General features: G+C 42.7%; 1 protein-coding gene across 1 annotated transcript; it reads right to left on the bottom strand.

Moving 5' to 3' along the window:
• Window positions 1-436: 436 nt before the first annotated feature.
• LOC307241016 (mitogen-activated protein kinase 14A) lies at window positions 437-11,554 on the bottom strand. The gene is made up of 12 exons (XM_080014973.1): window positions 11,336-11,554; window positions 9,940-10,069; window positions 8,992-9,050; window positions 8,627-8,738; window positions 5,849-5,878; window positions 5,637-5,684; window positions 4,767-4,881; window positions 4,577-4,648; window positions 3,386-3,465; window positions 2,240-2,318; window positions 1,895-2,068; window positions 437-1,785 (listed from the first exon to the last, which is right to left on the bottom strand). Exons 1-12 carry the CDS (start codon window positions 11,467-11,469, stop codon window positions 1,724-1,726), a joined length of 1,095 nt encoding a protein of 364 aa, XP_079871099.1. The 5' UTR covers window positions 11,470-11,554; the 3' UTR covers window positions 437-1,723.
• Between the last annotated feature and the right edge of the window lie 4,846 nt (window positions 11,555-16,400).

Genomic DNA, 16,400 nt, shown 5'->3' with positions numbered 1-16,400 from the left:
CCCTTAAAGAGGAGCTAGAAGGCCTGGTGTCACGGCAGTCTAGTGGCTGTCTGTGATGTTTTTTGGGTTTTTTTTGTACCGTGTTTCAAATACATTGGAAAAACACTGGGTTGAAGGAACAGTTGGCTACTATCTCCCTCTTGTGACTACATTTGGAACTGACTAAAATAGCTTTGATCTCTATTAGGTTTTATGTCATTTGTCTGACATTTCCACTCAAGACTTACTATGTGTGTTATGGGGGTAGGAATAGTGTTCCTCAAATAGCTCATAACACCAACTTCTATTCACGTGCCCAACATTTACATCACCGGATGCATTGGAGCGGGACGTCACTTTATTTCACACACAAAACAAACGTTACACACAGTTTGCCAGATGCAAAAAGAAATACTTTTATACTATTTTGAAATGGTAAAATCTTAGCAGTGGTTGCACTGCCATTATGACATTATGCCATTGGTTATATAGGCTACAGCATAAATATAATTCTGTCAATGGAATATTGAAATGCAGCTCCCTAAAGCTCCAACATGGTTACTTTTTGTGCATTTGTAGGAAACCACAGCACAATGCAAATTACATATTGGCGTATGTTTCTTACTCTCAAGTACATACACAATGCAAATGTACACAAAATATGTTCTCTTGTTGCATTTAAATCGAAAACAGCTTGGAATGTATTGGAACAATGCCTCGTGCTCATCTGCACCTGCAATCTAGTAATAGGAAAGTCCCCGATCAGCCATTCAACATATTTCACGTTTTTCGGGAACATCCCACCAATCACACAATTTCAAGGTATTGTCACGGAAACAAGGACCTGAATACATAACAGGTGGAGCAGATTTTTTAGATGAATACAACATTTTAAAGATACAGTTTGGTATAGTTCATGCTTGCTTTACATTCCCTGCTCATGTGGTACGTGGATAGGTTCCAGCCTTTTGACCAAACTGGACGCACGGCTCCATCTTTCCATCAGGAGTTCAATGCAAGTAATGGGGGACAAATCCACAATCTGCATTCAACGTGATCACTCACACCACATTTCAGGCAAAGCCCCCGTGATGCCGCTGCAGTCTGATTTCGCAAATTGGAGGAGTTATTTAGAAAAATGACATTTCCTTTTTTTGCTAAACCCATACCTGCGCCACGGCATTGTTAACGGTGTTACACCCAAATGTGTAACCTGCCGAATTGTGTGACGTTAGTTTCCTTGTGTATTCACACATCTAAAAGATTGGGGTAAATAAAGATAATAAGATGGTTGCTTGCCCCAATAGAATTGATAGGTAGTTCTTCACTGTAAGGTCGCAAATATTTTGACAGGAACTTGTAAAATAACCTCACACATATTTAAACGTGGTCCTTTTACAAATGTGAGAGAAATGTAAGTTATCTCTGAAAAAGGGGTTTTCTTGAGTTGGTGCCGTCCTCTAAAAGCAGCAATTTTCTCAAAATTGAGCAGTCATCTTCGGTGTCACACAATTCAGCAGGTCACCCATTTGGGCACAACACCGGTAACAACAATGGCTGAAACGACGAGTGATTTGCACGTCCAGGTTTGAGAAAAGGCTGGAACCTACCTAAAGTACATAGTACACGAGGGGGAGGGTGTAGTATCGGGATACACTTCCAAAAATCCCAGCGATCCCCTCATAATGACCTTTCCAATTTCACTGTACTGAGACACTACAGAGCGCCGGCGCATCACAGTGCCTCACATGGCAGTTTTACTGGGGTTGGCGGGGTCGAAGGTCATAATCTCCATGTGGATAAGGCCTGGTTGGAAAACACATACAAAAGAAAATACACCATAAGAATCTTCCGTCACCATGTAGATGAGCGCAGAGGAGCGTTCGTATTTGAAGTACACTACGCAGGCGCTTACTTTTCCACTCCCCGACGGCGAGCTCCAGGCTCTCGAAGGAGTCGTCGTAGGGCTCCGAGTCCGGCTCGCTCTCCGGGTCGTGGTACTCGGCGAGGTAGGGGTGCGTCAGGCCCTGTTTGGCCGTCAGTCGCATCTCCGGGTCCAGGAGCAACATTCCCTCCAGGAGGTCCACCGCTGGAGGTGGAGGTTAGAAGGTTAATTCCACCACTCGTGTTCAACTAGAGATAAAAACCAACAGCAAGACGAATGATGTGGAGTGCAGTGGTTTAGGGCTCGTATGAGGAGGAGGAGCCTAAAGGGGTGTGGACCCCCTTCAAGTGCTACCATCAAATGAGAGCAGGTTACCCGTCTTGTCCATGGAGGGAAACACTTCCCTGAAGATTTTCTTCTTTTGTACGGGTAGGCTCTGCACATAGGACTGTGCCTGAAAACAACATCATTCAACACCAAAATGTTCCATTTTTGATTAACATGTGTAACATTTTTGCAAAGTTAAATTCTGAATTGAAATATAAATCTAAAACAACAGCAGGTACAGGACACACGGTTCGGAGTTTGGACGATGGACTGATAAAAAAACTAAAAAAACAAACATGTGGTACGTAGGTAGGTTTCATTCCAGCAGTAGTTCAGCCTGGACTCCATCCCCACAGGAGGGTTCCAACGCCAAGTAACCGGGGACAGATCCACAATCTGCCTTCAGCGCAAAAACTCAGCGGCTGTCCCTGTCGTTCGCTCTGTTTACAGTACACATTAAAAAAAGAGAATGCGGCTGCATGCGATGAGCTTAACCATTCCCATTCCAAACCTTGCACAGCAAATTTCTGGAATAAAACAATTCTGGCGTGTGAAACGATTGGATTTTGGTTGTTTATTTTCTGGCCCGCTAAAGGCGTATTATTTAGATTTTATTTGGCTGCCACACGTGACCATAGACACAAATTGAGTTTATTGCAAGACCAGACTTTGCTCTTTGTGGAGGATAAAGCAGTATTACAAATGCTGTGCGGTAGAATCATCCCATGTCCTCACACGCATTATTTGACAAAATAAAGCGTAGAGTCAAATGACCTCACACTTTTATTGAACTTATTTATTTGAAACACATATGAGTGAAATGTAGGTAATCTCTCTCAAAAAAAAATATTTTTTCTGTGTTGCACTCTTGTAAAAGCAGCGATTTTCGTATTTTCTCCTCGAAAACTGAAAAAGCCGTCATCTTCAGTGTCGCACAGTTTGGCAGGACACACATTCTGGCGTAACACCGGTGACAACATCCCCTGAAATGTGGAGTGAGTCGTTGCACTGGACGCTGAACATGGATTCGTCCCCCCGTTACTTGCATTGCGAAGGCTGAAACTGACCTACGTACGACATGAGGGTCGAGGCTAAAACAGGGACGAACTTCCAAAAATACAAACTGCTCCTTCAAGGTGAACACTGACATAGTCTGGGCCAGAAAAAAAAATAAGAAGGAAAGACATAACCTACATCTTTACTCTGCATCTTCTGCACCAGGGTGGACGGTGGCGTTCCCGTCACACGGAGGATCTTCTTCAGCTGGTCAATACCTGAGCAGGCTGGTTAAGGAGAGAAGCTACATACACAGCTCGTGGGATGTTTACCGTATCATTTCACATCCCGCACTACGCTGGTGTCTATCGGGGAATTTAGTGGTGAAAGCTTTTCAGCTTTTCACACCGACTTTTTCACTTACTGTTGGGATGAAAGGAAAAACAAACACAAACTCCCGAGCAATATTGTGTAAATGTAAAATCACATTTTTAAAATACATTATTATGGCCTCTAGCCCTCTCTGGCTCCCTCTGTCTGTCTCTAGCTCCCTCTGTCCCTCCCTGGCTCCATCTGTCTGTGTCTGATGTCACATCACGTCCCTGTCACTGCACACCTGTCCCCAGTCAGTAACCCCACCACCTGTCTCCACCTTCCTCGTCACTCCTTCGGTACTTAACTGGGTCCCATTCACTCTGTCGGTGTTGGTTCATTGCATGTCTGCAGAGGCTTTGTGCCTGCCTGGTTCCCTGGCCCCTCTGCCCTGGTTCCTGAGTCCCTGCCATGAGTCCCTGCCGGTCCTGATCCGCTTCTGTTGCCTATTCCTGTTTCCTGCCTGTCTACCCATTAAACTCCTAAAACTGTGTGTCCTGCGTTTGGTTTCATCTCAACCATCACCACTAACATCTAAAGTGGGAAAGAAAATGTGTATTTAAAGTATATATTTCCATACTGAATGTATACATATTATTTTGTATGTGTTAAAGTATATTTCTACCCATTTGTACTTTTTTGTGAGTATACCTGCAGTGTATGTACTAATTTAAAGTACGCCTATAGTCATTAGTGAAAGTTAATTGAAACATTAACCTGACTTAAATACTTCAGTTTACTTAACAGTAGCATCAAAAGTAAGAAATATTGTTTTTTATAAATTTAAACGTCAACCACACCAAGTACAACACAAGCCGTTTCAATTCAGCATAACTCCAGTGAATTAATTGTGAATACATAAAAAGGTGTAGTTAATATTCCAAGTAAACTTTCAGATAACACACTGAGGTATACTTCTGTTCTCCCACTTGGGGTGCCGAGGTGATAAAGCGTTATTAATACGGAGGCGTTTTCAAATCTCGGTTGAGCTCCACAAACATATTGCCTGAAGGATATTGTCGTGTCCCGGGAAGACAACGCGTCCGGTAATCATCTCTGCCAGGATACAGGCGGCGGACCATACGTCCACTGTGTGAGAGGGAGAAAACACACAAGGAAAAACAAAGAGGTTCGATAATGAGAACGAGGTACTCATTTTAAAATCTTGGCCTTGGTTGCCTGGCGGGAGCCTCTATGACGATATTACCTGTTTGACTGTAGTGCATCCAGTTGAATATGATCTCTGGGGCTCGGTACCAGCGCGTCACCACGTAACCCGTCATCTCACTCTCCGTGTGCCGCGCCAAGCCGAAGTCCAGGATCTGAGGAGGAGAGGCCATTCCTTCAAAACATTTACCTGTTGTTCTTTGTGGGCCTTATACATGTTTAACTGGTGTTGTTATTGATAACATTCAATAACACCACTTTGTCATTATAATAGTAGTAGATCTAATAAATAAAATAATATAAACCTCAGCATCTGGACTCTGGGGCTTGTACAATTATGTATAATGTATAATTCTGTTAGTTATTTTGCGCATAAATCATTGGCTACTTCTGTTTTTATTTTGATCAATGCTGAACACAGCAGGACTTCTCTCTACCTCTCTACTAGCATATTTCTTACATTTTTCATTAAAGAATAATACATTTGCACTTGTGCAAGTCGGTGCTTGAACAGAGCTGTTCAGGTAGCTATGGTCTGACCGTGTACACGCAAATATGATATACTGCAGCCCCACAAAGATCTTCAACCAGCAAAACTCCAAAGGATTTTTAGCATCACAGGGTAGCTGAATGTAAACATTCACAGGGAACAAATGGCAAGTCTTGCAATTAGTGCCTGAGTATTTTTTATATTCTTCTTTTGAAAATAGCTTCTATATTATTATTGGAGTTATATTACATTCTATATTAGATACACATTTGGACTGTGTATTTGCATCCTTTCAAGGCATTGATTGTCAATCTTTATCAATACTTTCTCCTCTGCATATTATAGCTAAAATATCAGCCAAAGCTCTAAAATCAAAAATAGGTCTCAAATCAGTTTCTTCAGTTTTTGAGCTATACTTGCCTTTAATTCACAATTCTCATTTACTGCAAGATTACCAGGCTTCAAATCCTAAAACCAGAAGACAGAAGGAGGAGGAGAAGATGTTTTATGGTTCGATAACGTACGATGATAATGGCTAGCAGTTAAATCCATGCATAAAAAAAGCACGTATTATTCACGACTAATCTAAGAACGCTTCCGGCAGAGCCTAGGAATTGATGATCATTACAGACCCTGTGGATGATCCCTGCAGAATGGATGTACTGTGGAGAGACAAACAGAAAAAAAACCCCGATGAACTTGAACATCAATATGCAGTCATCTGCATATATAATATGCAGTCATGTGTTTGGCAAAGTGCACGGGGCATTGTCATGGTAAGGTTAACTTATCTCCCGTGGTTTATGGGTTGTGTAGGACAGGGTTACTTGCTCGCACCTTCAAATCTTCAGATTCATTTAGCTTATAAACAACATTGTCCGTTGCCTATTTTCCAGTTCATTGAGCAAATCCCCAATTTTGTTCTCAGGACATAAAGACCCCTTTGGTGGCGATGGGTTAGTTTAAGTAGGGGAAACACGTCCCCCGATCGAGATGGCTTCACGGCCGGCTGCCTTTAAATGCCAGCATCGAAAGAGACAATTTACCAAACGGCCATGTTTTGATCATCCCTGGCTGGAATGTGCTTTCACTTTTTGTCTCATTCGACACAAACACACAGCAGGCTACACACTGATTCCATCGCAGCACGGATCAACACAGTGCAACGCACATTCTTTTACGCAGGCTTATATAGTTTGTAAGTTGTGTGTAAAGTGTAAGTTCTAACAAACAACGATAATAATGATAGAGACCTCATCAACACGTCCACTCGCCAAGGGCGAAGAAGGGTCAGAGTACACGCAATGGAGTATTTCCAGGTCGTGTAAGCGCATCTGACACAGACTATCTACATGTGTGAAAGGGAAACTCAGGACAATGTACGGACATGATTATCTGGACATTGTCCAGAGTTCATGCGTGAAAGCAGCTTCAGATTTAATTATAATTAATTTTTCCAGCTACAAGTGTCCGGCGCACAGCAACCTCCGAACCCACAGACATGAATGAGGACTGCTTTTCAGACATTTTGTGGTCGATCTGTAATTGGAGCAATGGAAATTTACCGCAGCAGAATGCTGGCGTAGCTGGGTGAGTTTGTGGAGCTGGGCGCTTTGTGACATCATCACCCAATTTGTTATGCTCAGGTTGTGGCTCTGGGAGGGCTTTCGCATGGGGCGAGGTGCATTGGTGTGCATTGGTTGCTTTGCACAGGATTTGCGCCACGTCAAGAGGACATGGAACTCTGAAAAGTTGTTTGAACTGATGCTGCGTTCCATGGGAACTCGGAAAATTGTAATTTGGCTTGATTAGAAGGGATTCTGTGTTTCATGGGAACTCGGAAAACTGTAATCCGTGACTAATGGGACTAACCCGGACCCCGTGTATCGCTGCCTGCAGCTATATTTGTTTTTATTATTATGTCTCTTGGCCTGTGGCTGCGACTTATGCCTGGGTGTGGGGGTGGGTTGTATGTGTGCACCTCAGGGGTGCAGGGTCTCCTTGCGCTCTCTGAGACTGGTTAATGTTCCTCTGGGCCGCTGCTTGGAGGCGCTACAATATAATTCCGACCTTATACACCAGAACTAATTGGGGCTGTCCCATCTCACACACAAAGACACACACACACACACACACACCAGCACCGTCCTGGTTGCATCCCTCTCCTTTCCTCCCTCATTTGTTGCCATAACTATGACAGGAAGAGGCCGCCTTCCCAATTGCCCAATTGCTGTTCCAATTTTCCTGGACTGAATGAACTGTTTTGTTGATACATGTTGATGTCTGATGTTTCTCTGTTCATCCTTTTCCATGTACATGCTGTTTGTTTCCATGTCTATGAGGGCTGCCCCCTGAAAGCCGACGAGTCGAATCATCAGTCAGAAACCCGTCAGTCGACTGAGATTCTTCAAGTTGAGCAGCCGTTTTTATTTTGTTTACAGTCAGTGTGCATTACAATCACAGAGTAAAACAGAAGCTTACAATATGCACAGGGTTAACATTTCAGTGGAGAATTATAAACAAGGGGAATCATGAATATATTTTTATATGCAAATCGTGCGGACACGAGCACAACTCGTAGACTCGTTCAGATTATTTTCTGTGCATAACGCATGGAGAGGGGGTGATCGAGGAGAGAGTCACAGAGAAAGTGTCCCCATTACGCACGGTTTCGTTCCATAAGCAGACGTGAAATAAAAACACTTTTCTGGTACGCCGATGGCGAACGCCCCATCGCTGCGTCGCTGGCACGCGCATCTTCTGCAACGTCCCAGAGGGAGACAGGTGCACAAAATGCGACGCGATCCCTCCCTCTCCACGCCCCGCCTATCAGCCGCATATCTTGCCTATAGGCAGAGCAGAGCTGGCTCGGCCGGGCCTGATCCCGCTTCTACTTCCAGCCCCAACCCGCCCCCTCTGCCCATGAATAGTCTAATATTCACACGGACCAGCCCAATCCGATTAGACTGAAAAAAGTTCTGAGTCGGGTACAGCCCTAATGTTTATTTGTCTCACCCTTGGTGATTCTGCCCTTCTTGAGGTACGAATGATGATTAGTTGTTTATAGACCAAAACGGTGGCGGTCCTGTGCAACGAAAAACTGTGCTCCTCCTACGGGTCGTCCGCAGGACAGAGTTATTGCAGCAGTTGTTGATGATTAAAGAATGAATAAAGAGTTGCATTGCAGGTTGAGAAGTTCAACTCCACTTGCAGACTAGCTCTGTCCTACATGCAAGGAAACAAATACTGTGGTGTATGCCAGCATGCTGACAGCACAGGTTATAATTTCTTAGGATATGTTTTTTCAGCACAGATATGATGTGGTTATTCGTTGGCACTGATTTCTCCATCTTATCTCAAATTGATAAGGAAAAATTGATAATTGATAAACGCCAGAGTCACCCACGCACCTTGAGTCCCCTGAGGAGCTGGTAGAACAAGTAGGTGATGATGCGATCGGTGAGTCTCCGCCTCTTCATGATGTGGCTCAGATCCTGGGCTACGAAGGGCATTACCATGTAACTACACACACACACGAACGCACACACGCACACACGCACACACACACACACACACACACACAAGCATGCACGCACGCGTGAATATCTACCCCCAAAAAATAAATCCCACGCATCAATCCAAATACACAAGTTGAAGCATGTTTTAAAACATGCTCGCTTTTCTCGCATGGAATTTTATAAACACACATGGCCAGAGTCTCGACAAGCTGTGACAACTGGCACAGGAATGTTGCTCCTATCTCCTCTACACTCACAAGGTCTGGAATTTTTCGAGGGAGGAATCGGGTGTGAAGACGTCAAGCAGAGAGATCACCTTAAGGATTAGGACAGACAACAGGAACGGGGGTAGACAAATGGGGAACACACACACACACACACACACACAGAATTCATTGACTTGTCACGATGGGATGCCAGAACTTCACGAGATTGGTGTTTACTCAACCACATTTTCCTCACAATTTGAAATATTAAGTATAAAACAATCCTTTGAGGGCAAGAAAAAGGAGATACAAACATGAAGGGAACAAACTGACGTCGAAGAGCAGATTAGAGGGAAAAATGTTGCGGCTACGTATTTGGAAACTGATACCTGGCCGGCGTTCCGTTAACTTTAAATTGGGACGCGATGAGTTTGGAACCGTTCCGAAAACCAGCCGGTAGAAAAGCCTCAAACCGCTGTTGGCTTCGCCTTTCAATCCTCCTCTAAATGTGGGACTACGTCCTAATCAAAAGTCTGCAAACTGACCCTGATGTAGGACGACGTTCTGGTCAAAAGGTTGTGCGTTATCTGCGTCAAACATGTTGGCGCCGCTCTGTTTACTAGGCTGTCATTAATTACAATGCTCCCAACTCTACGTTTTCCTTGTTGGACCGATGAAAACACCAGAAGCACCATTCACAGAACGCTATTAAAAGGCCAGCATGAAAGTGATTTCCGTGCTGCTGGAATGAAAACACCGAAGCATATGGGTTCCCACAACAGCCATGCACAAACCGGACGGGGAGGATAGTACGTGTCTTATTACCAGTCATTGTTTTGCATTTATGGACGTCTTAATTGCCCGGCCACAAAGGGGGACGCCTCCGATTCGGCTTGTTTTTTTTCAAAGATGCATCTTCACAACGCTTCAGTAAGACCCAAACATAATTAAAAATAAAAATAAAATAAAAAATATATATACACACATTTCATAACTTACATTGTCGTTTTGTATGTGGCGAAGGAGCCTGAGCTCCCTGTAAGCCCGTTTGGCGTGGATGAGAGACTGGAAAGGCCGATAGAGCTTCTTTATGGCCACCTTCTCCTTGCTATGTTCATCAATGGCAGAGCTAAACAAAGAAGAAATAGAAAAGAAAACAACACAGGTAAAGGGGGAAATCAAAATATTTGCGGTTCCAGGAGGGATCATTTGTGCCATTGAGTTAGAAGCGAATTTAACGCTTTTACTGACATACTATACTTACTAAAACACTGTACTGGACACATAACCAAATGAAGCAGTAAGGACCTGTGTCTTCACACATAGATAAGAGTCAACAGTGATGAGCAATGCTTTTGCCTTTAAAATTTGATTTAATTTCATATCAAGTGCTTGAATACTTTTACTTGATTAGGATCTTGAGCGCTTTGAGGACTTCTACTTGTGGCAGAGTGCTGTTCTCTTCGCACATTTAAACGGTTTACTTAAGCACAGTGGTGGAATGCAACACAGTACTTAAGTGCTGCTTACAAGGTACTGAAATAGTTTTGTGAACGCAAACACTTTTTAAGGGTTCTTTACACGTCAGAAACACAGTAACGCACATTCAGATTTGCAAATGTTCACCTCAAAGGAAAAGTAAATAAAGAACAAGGAAAACTCCAACTCCTCAATGACATAAATGACGTTCATAATTGAAACAATGCAGAAAATATTTTAAGGCAAGGTGACATTGCATCTCCTTCCAAGCCCAAAACACAAGCAAGCAAAACACTGATTGTAATTTGGGTTTACACTAGAAACTGTTTGTTATTTCGGTAGGGCTGCTCCAGGTTTGGGGTATTGGCAGATTCTTGTCCTGTATCCGCAGACCTGCATCGACTTGCTGTGGAGCCTGTGGCAGTGCAACCAGCCTTCTGTCAAGCAGTGGTGACAGGGGGCTGCTACTTCTTTTTCGTTGAAGGTGAAATGGTGTAAATCTGATTGAGTGAAACTGGGACTGTGGTGCATGTATCCTTGGAATTATTCAGTCATTTACAGTGTACAGTACAGTACAATGCACTCTACGCACTCACTCTACTCTATTAAAAGTAAAGGATCCCGCTCGCCAACTCAAAGGTGTGCGCTTAAACGCCCAGGACAGGATCAGTGAATATAATGCCAAAAATATCAATATGAAATTATACGTGAAAATGTCATTTATTCAAAAAATAAATATAAAAAGAAAAAAGATATATCATTAATCTCTTTAATTAAAAAAATATAACAATAGATAATAATGTAAGAAAATCATATATAATTAATTTCGTTAAAAAAATAACATCAAATAAAATAAAAAAATATATATATCTATTTTATTTTGAAATGATGATTACTATGATTATTTGACACCCACCAAACGGTCCCATAGGCGCCCGAGCCCACCGCTCGCAGGGCTGCGTATCGCGCCGGGACGTCCCACGTCGTTTTTTGGATTTCCAGTCTGTGAAATCCAGGTTTGACAGGGGACTCGTTCACCAGCGACGCCATCTCCTTTTCTTCTTTCTTTGTTTTTTTTTCGAAAGTTGAATCTTTGTTTTTGTGGGGTTTTTTTGTTTTGCAGATGTATATGAAAAAAAACCTTGTTATCGGCATTCGAGTTGTTTCAACCAAACAGGTGAGGAAAGGTAATGAGTCGGAAGGACACGCCCCCGTGTGTTACGCCACGCCCCTTGAGGCGCCTTGCCGTACATTCCGTAGTCACATGGCATACCTGCCTGCAGGTATGTCAATAATATAAAACAACTATACAGAAAATGATGAATATATATATATATATATATATATATATATATATGTATGTATATATGTATGTATATGTATATCTGTATATGTATTGGGGAGGGATCGGTTCCCAGATCCCAACAGTATACATATACATATATGTATACTGTTGGGATCTGGGAACCGATCCCTCCCCAATACATATATGTATATATACATATATGTATGTATATGTATATTTGTATATAGAAGCTTAGTTAAAAAAATTGATTGTTAACTATTTGCATATTGAACACAATATACATAACACATACGACATATCCTTGCGTCTTCCTCTCGGTCTTCTGATTGGTGGATCAGATCACACGTCAGACTCCCAAACGTACCCATCCGCAATACCGACACACTCAAACAGGGGGCGCGCGCACACAGGTGTGGAAATACCTGGAGATTAAAGGTGGAAAACTCAACCTGTACTCCGTTCAAACGGTTTATTTCTCCATCCTCAAAGAATCCGGAAATGCGTGACCAAATCAATTGAATGTGTGTTTTGACCCTACGCACGCGCACACACACACACACACACACACACACACACACACACACACATACAATAGTAGTGGATGATGGTTGGCCCACAAGGCATTTGGCTGGTATTCAAGCATTTACCAATTAATAAGGTCACATATTTTAATCGGGATTAACATACCAATAATGGTGACCTGTGATCCGTAAAGCCTATACATGGAATTTCTGTAAAACAATTACCTCACATGCACACTGAGTGTGTGTACAGCAACAAAAAAAAAATGTTTTCTGCTATTTTATTTGCAATCTCTTTTCGAAATGTATTTAATTTTAGTATTTTTTTAATAAACATTTTAGTGACAATAACGCTAAATTAAATGTATAACCAATTTTACTGACCAGAAAGGTTCTCATAATTTAGATTTCGTATACAAAATCAACACTTTGTTATTACATAATATATACATAATATTACATTTCACTGCATATATGTATGAAAGTATGTATATGTAAGTGACGAATAAAAATCTTGAATCTTGAATATCAGAATGTTGATACTATAATAGTATTATTAATATCATTTTGGGACACTGAGTCAAGATTTAGAGGTTTCCCATTATTATTATTATCATCATCATTACTATTATTATTATTATTATTATTATTATTATTATTATTATACTTTTTGACGAGATTTTTTTTATTCAACCTCTCTCTTTTGTCATCCTTTTTCGTCACCGATTCTGAAAATAAAATCTCAAAATCACCCCCCCCCCCCCCCAACAACAACAACAACAACAACAACAACAACAACAACGAAGCGGCAGCGCCACGGCGGCGGCAGGTCACACATTTCGGTGCAACACCCTCCCGGCAGCGGCGATGTGGTGGGATTGCGGCGGGTCACACTGTCCGCCGTAGCGCCCTCCCAGCAGCAGCAGCAGCAGCAGCAGCGGTGTGTGTGTGTGTGTGTGCGCGCTTCCCACAGACAGTACACACACACTCACACTCACACACACACACACACTCCTCTTCGAGCCCGCGTGTGGTTCGAGACTGATTCCACGACAGTCAGCCGGATTTTTGTTTGGCCAGAGAGCGATAAACCTCGCGTCGGGACCGGGGAGAGGATCGATCCGCTTCGGTTCACCCGGGGTGAGTTCGGAGCCAGGTCGGACATGTTTGTTTTCACTCATTCGAGATTAGTTTCTTGTCTTTTGTCCGACGCGTGTGACATGTTCGGGTCGTGGGTGTAAATCGGGAACTGCGTGGAGAGTACCACAAACTAAATAAATACATAGCCGCATTAACACTTTTTTACGGGGAGGCTTAATTTATGGGGACAAAATCATGGGATTAATTATGTTAATTACAAATGTCCCCTGTTTGTCTAAAACCCTACACACACACACACACACACCTTTATCAGGTGACGTTTGTGTGTGTGTGTGTGTGTGTGTTTTGCCTGAGCACACCATGTCAAATGCCGTGTTCACCTGCTAGTGTTGCGCTGGACCGACACAGCTGGCCGCCCGGGGCCTCATTAACTAAATGGACGTATGCTGTTGCCTTGGACACCAGCAGCCTTGAACTTGCTCAGCGTTGTCACGCCCGGGTTTGTGCTCCACTTTGGCCAGAGGTGGAGGAAATCCGGGTCCGGAGCCTGGAGCGATTCCACCCCGGCGTGTTGAGCCCGCGAGGGCTGCGACGATTAGTCGATTAATCGCCGATTAGTCAGTTAACTAATTTGATGATCGACTAATCTTTTTGAGTCTTTTTTTTTGACACACATCTGCAGAGGCTCTAGAACAGCTGTAGATTTACAAACGATCTGATTCCCAGCTTCTTAAATGTGCATATTTTGTCGTTTCTTAAGTCCTGTATGTACAGTAAACTGAATGTCTTTGGGTTGTGGACAAAACAGACTTTTGAGGACGTCGCCTTGGTGCTTTGGGGAACAGTGATCGACGTTTTTATGTGATTTTTAAGGACAAAACAACTGATCGATTAATCGAGAAAATAAACGACAGATTAATAATTCATGAAAACAGTCCTTAGTTGCAGCTCCAGCAACAACCCAGGGGTCTGGCGAGTGAGTGGAATCAGCTGTATCGGTGCACGGGTGGAGCAAAAAAAGACAGGATTTTTACTTTCTCAACCCGGAGTTTTTCCCACTTCTGCCACGGTTTAAGTGACTTGGCTTGCGTCGACCTACTTATTTATTTATTTTTTTTAAAAATGTTTTTATTTTAACTTGTCGAACAGACGCAAGACGTATCGCTTAAGCAACTCGGTCTGTTTGAGATGCTGGAAGGTGTATTTCCCTCATTTCACAGGAGCTAGACTCATCGCTTCCCCCTGCAGCCTTGCATTGGGCCAACACAGTTGCAGCATTGCAGCCTGTAGCAATGTCTGCACTGGACACACAGGGACGAAATTGCTATTGATCTCATCAAAATCTGGGTAAAATGGGGGGAAAAAGCAGATTCCGCTCCAAAAAACTGGAGTATCCCTTTAAGAGCGATGCCTGATGTGCAGTTGTATCAGTTGTGTAACTTTGCTTGTCATTTGGTATCCGTGAGCAACTAACTTGTTAAATCCTGTCGGGAACCAATATGTCAAATTGGTTTGCGTAATCTCGGTAACACCCAGGTTGTGGCTTTCTATTATGGGCAAGGGTCCATTAACGGGAATCCAAGCGGTGTGCCATCTGTTTCATTCCAACAAAACAATATGCAAGAGCCATAATCTCATTAACCTTTTATGTGTATGAGGGAAGGAAAAGAACTTCTGATTTAGCGTTACTAACTTAAACAAGTGGCTCACCCTTTGTGGAATGGATTTAATAAAACATAGACCCGCCTTCTCCCCCTTGCTGCTTCTGGAGACAACTGTCTAATTTTCAGTGCCCCTGTCCTGGGGTGACTTGATGTTTGGAAGGATCGTGTTGTATGTTTTCAGCTGTTCTTGGAATAGGTTTAGCTGTATAAGCAAACGCATACACAATCACACACGTTCACTACGAGAGCCATTACTGGCTTGTAGCTATTACTTAGAGATATATGAATGCAGTAAACAAGATCAATTGATGCTTTCCATTGGGAACTCCTAAAGGAGAAAGACGAGGATCGGCTGGCCTGGCCCATCCTTCCTTCTCCAGTGACTGATGGGATTAATCCAGCTCAAAACACAGCGTGAAATAAAAAATAAAATAAAAATCATCATTTACTTAGAACATATTTTCAGTGCATCAAGGGACAACTTTTGGTTGTAGCCCAAAAGAACAAACAACGATTCCTCCACTTATTCTACAAAGCAAATGTCCCTTTTTTCCCCCACCCGGTTTTGCGCTCGGTCCCCAAATGTAGAATTTTTTGAATAGCTTGCCATCTGCTTGCCCAAGTGTCTTTTCCACAGGCACAATATCACATTACCCACAATTGACTGTGTCGTGGTGTGGGGGATGAATGAAAGCCTGCATGTTACGGCAGACAGTTGAGTGGGGTGATTACTGTATGTTATTTACAGGACAAATGCTTGGATCTGTTATATCAGTGGCTGTGGTTGCTTCTGCATTGCAGCCTTGTAATACCAACCCAATGTCGCTGGGTTCTTCATCTGATAACCATCTCCCTGACTTTGCTGAGTCTCTATTGAACTTAAAGACTTTGAAGGGGTCTTTACTGTAGGGTGAACCGTGAAGAACTACAAACTGTACTAGCTGTATTCAACTTTTCGTCCCATTGAGAAAACATAGAAATTTAAAATCAAACTGGGATGTAGGTGTACATATGAGAGGCTGGGGGGAGTTGGCTGCATCAGTTTATCTCTCTATTAGCAGAGACAGACCAAAGAAAAAAAAAATCAAGAAAAGCCGCCTTAGCCCTGACAGTGGCCGGTTCTTCTGATAAAGCACCACTCTGCAACTGATGCTTTCATTTTAAAGCCTACTGTACCAATTTGAGTTCACAAGACCGCTAGCGACATGTACACTATACAGTGTGGACAAAATGTGATGATTTATGCATTACGTTTTAGGAATCAGTTAGTTTCAGTTATTTAGTCAAGTAGAAATTTGGTAGCTATTGTGTTCAGTCTAGAACATGTTGTGCATAATCACTGAGTTGCCCTGACATTTCACTGCATATACAGTATGTATGAAAGTATGT

Source organism: Zeus faber (genome assembly GCF_960531495.2).
Source record: "Zeus faber genome assembly, chromosome: 15".
Lineage (NCBI taxonomy): Eukaryota > Metazoa > Chordata > Actinopteri > Zeiformes > Zeidae > Zeus > Zeus faber.
This window is presented reverse-complemented; position numbering and strand designations above follow the sequence as displayed.

What these genes read in the sequence shown, in the direction of transcription:
- LOC307241016 (XM_080014973.1), bottom strand. Translation starts at nt 11,469, where the DNA reads ATGGCGTCGCTGGTGAACGAGTCCCCTGTCAAACCTGGATTTCACAGA. An exon ending in GATGCACTACAGTCAAACAG is followed by an intron (nt 4,649 to 4,766) that starts GTAATATCGTCA and finishes CCTCTCACACAG; the next exon opens with TGGACGTATGGTCCGCCGCC. An exon ending in TGTCTTCCCGGGACACGACA is followed by an intron (nt 3,466 to 4,576) that starts ATATCCTTCAGG and finishes CAGCCTGCTCAG; the next exon opens with GTATTGACCAGCTGAAGAAG.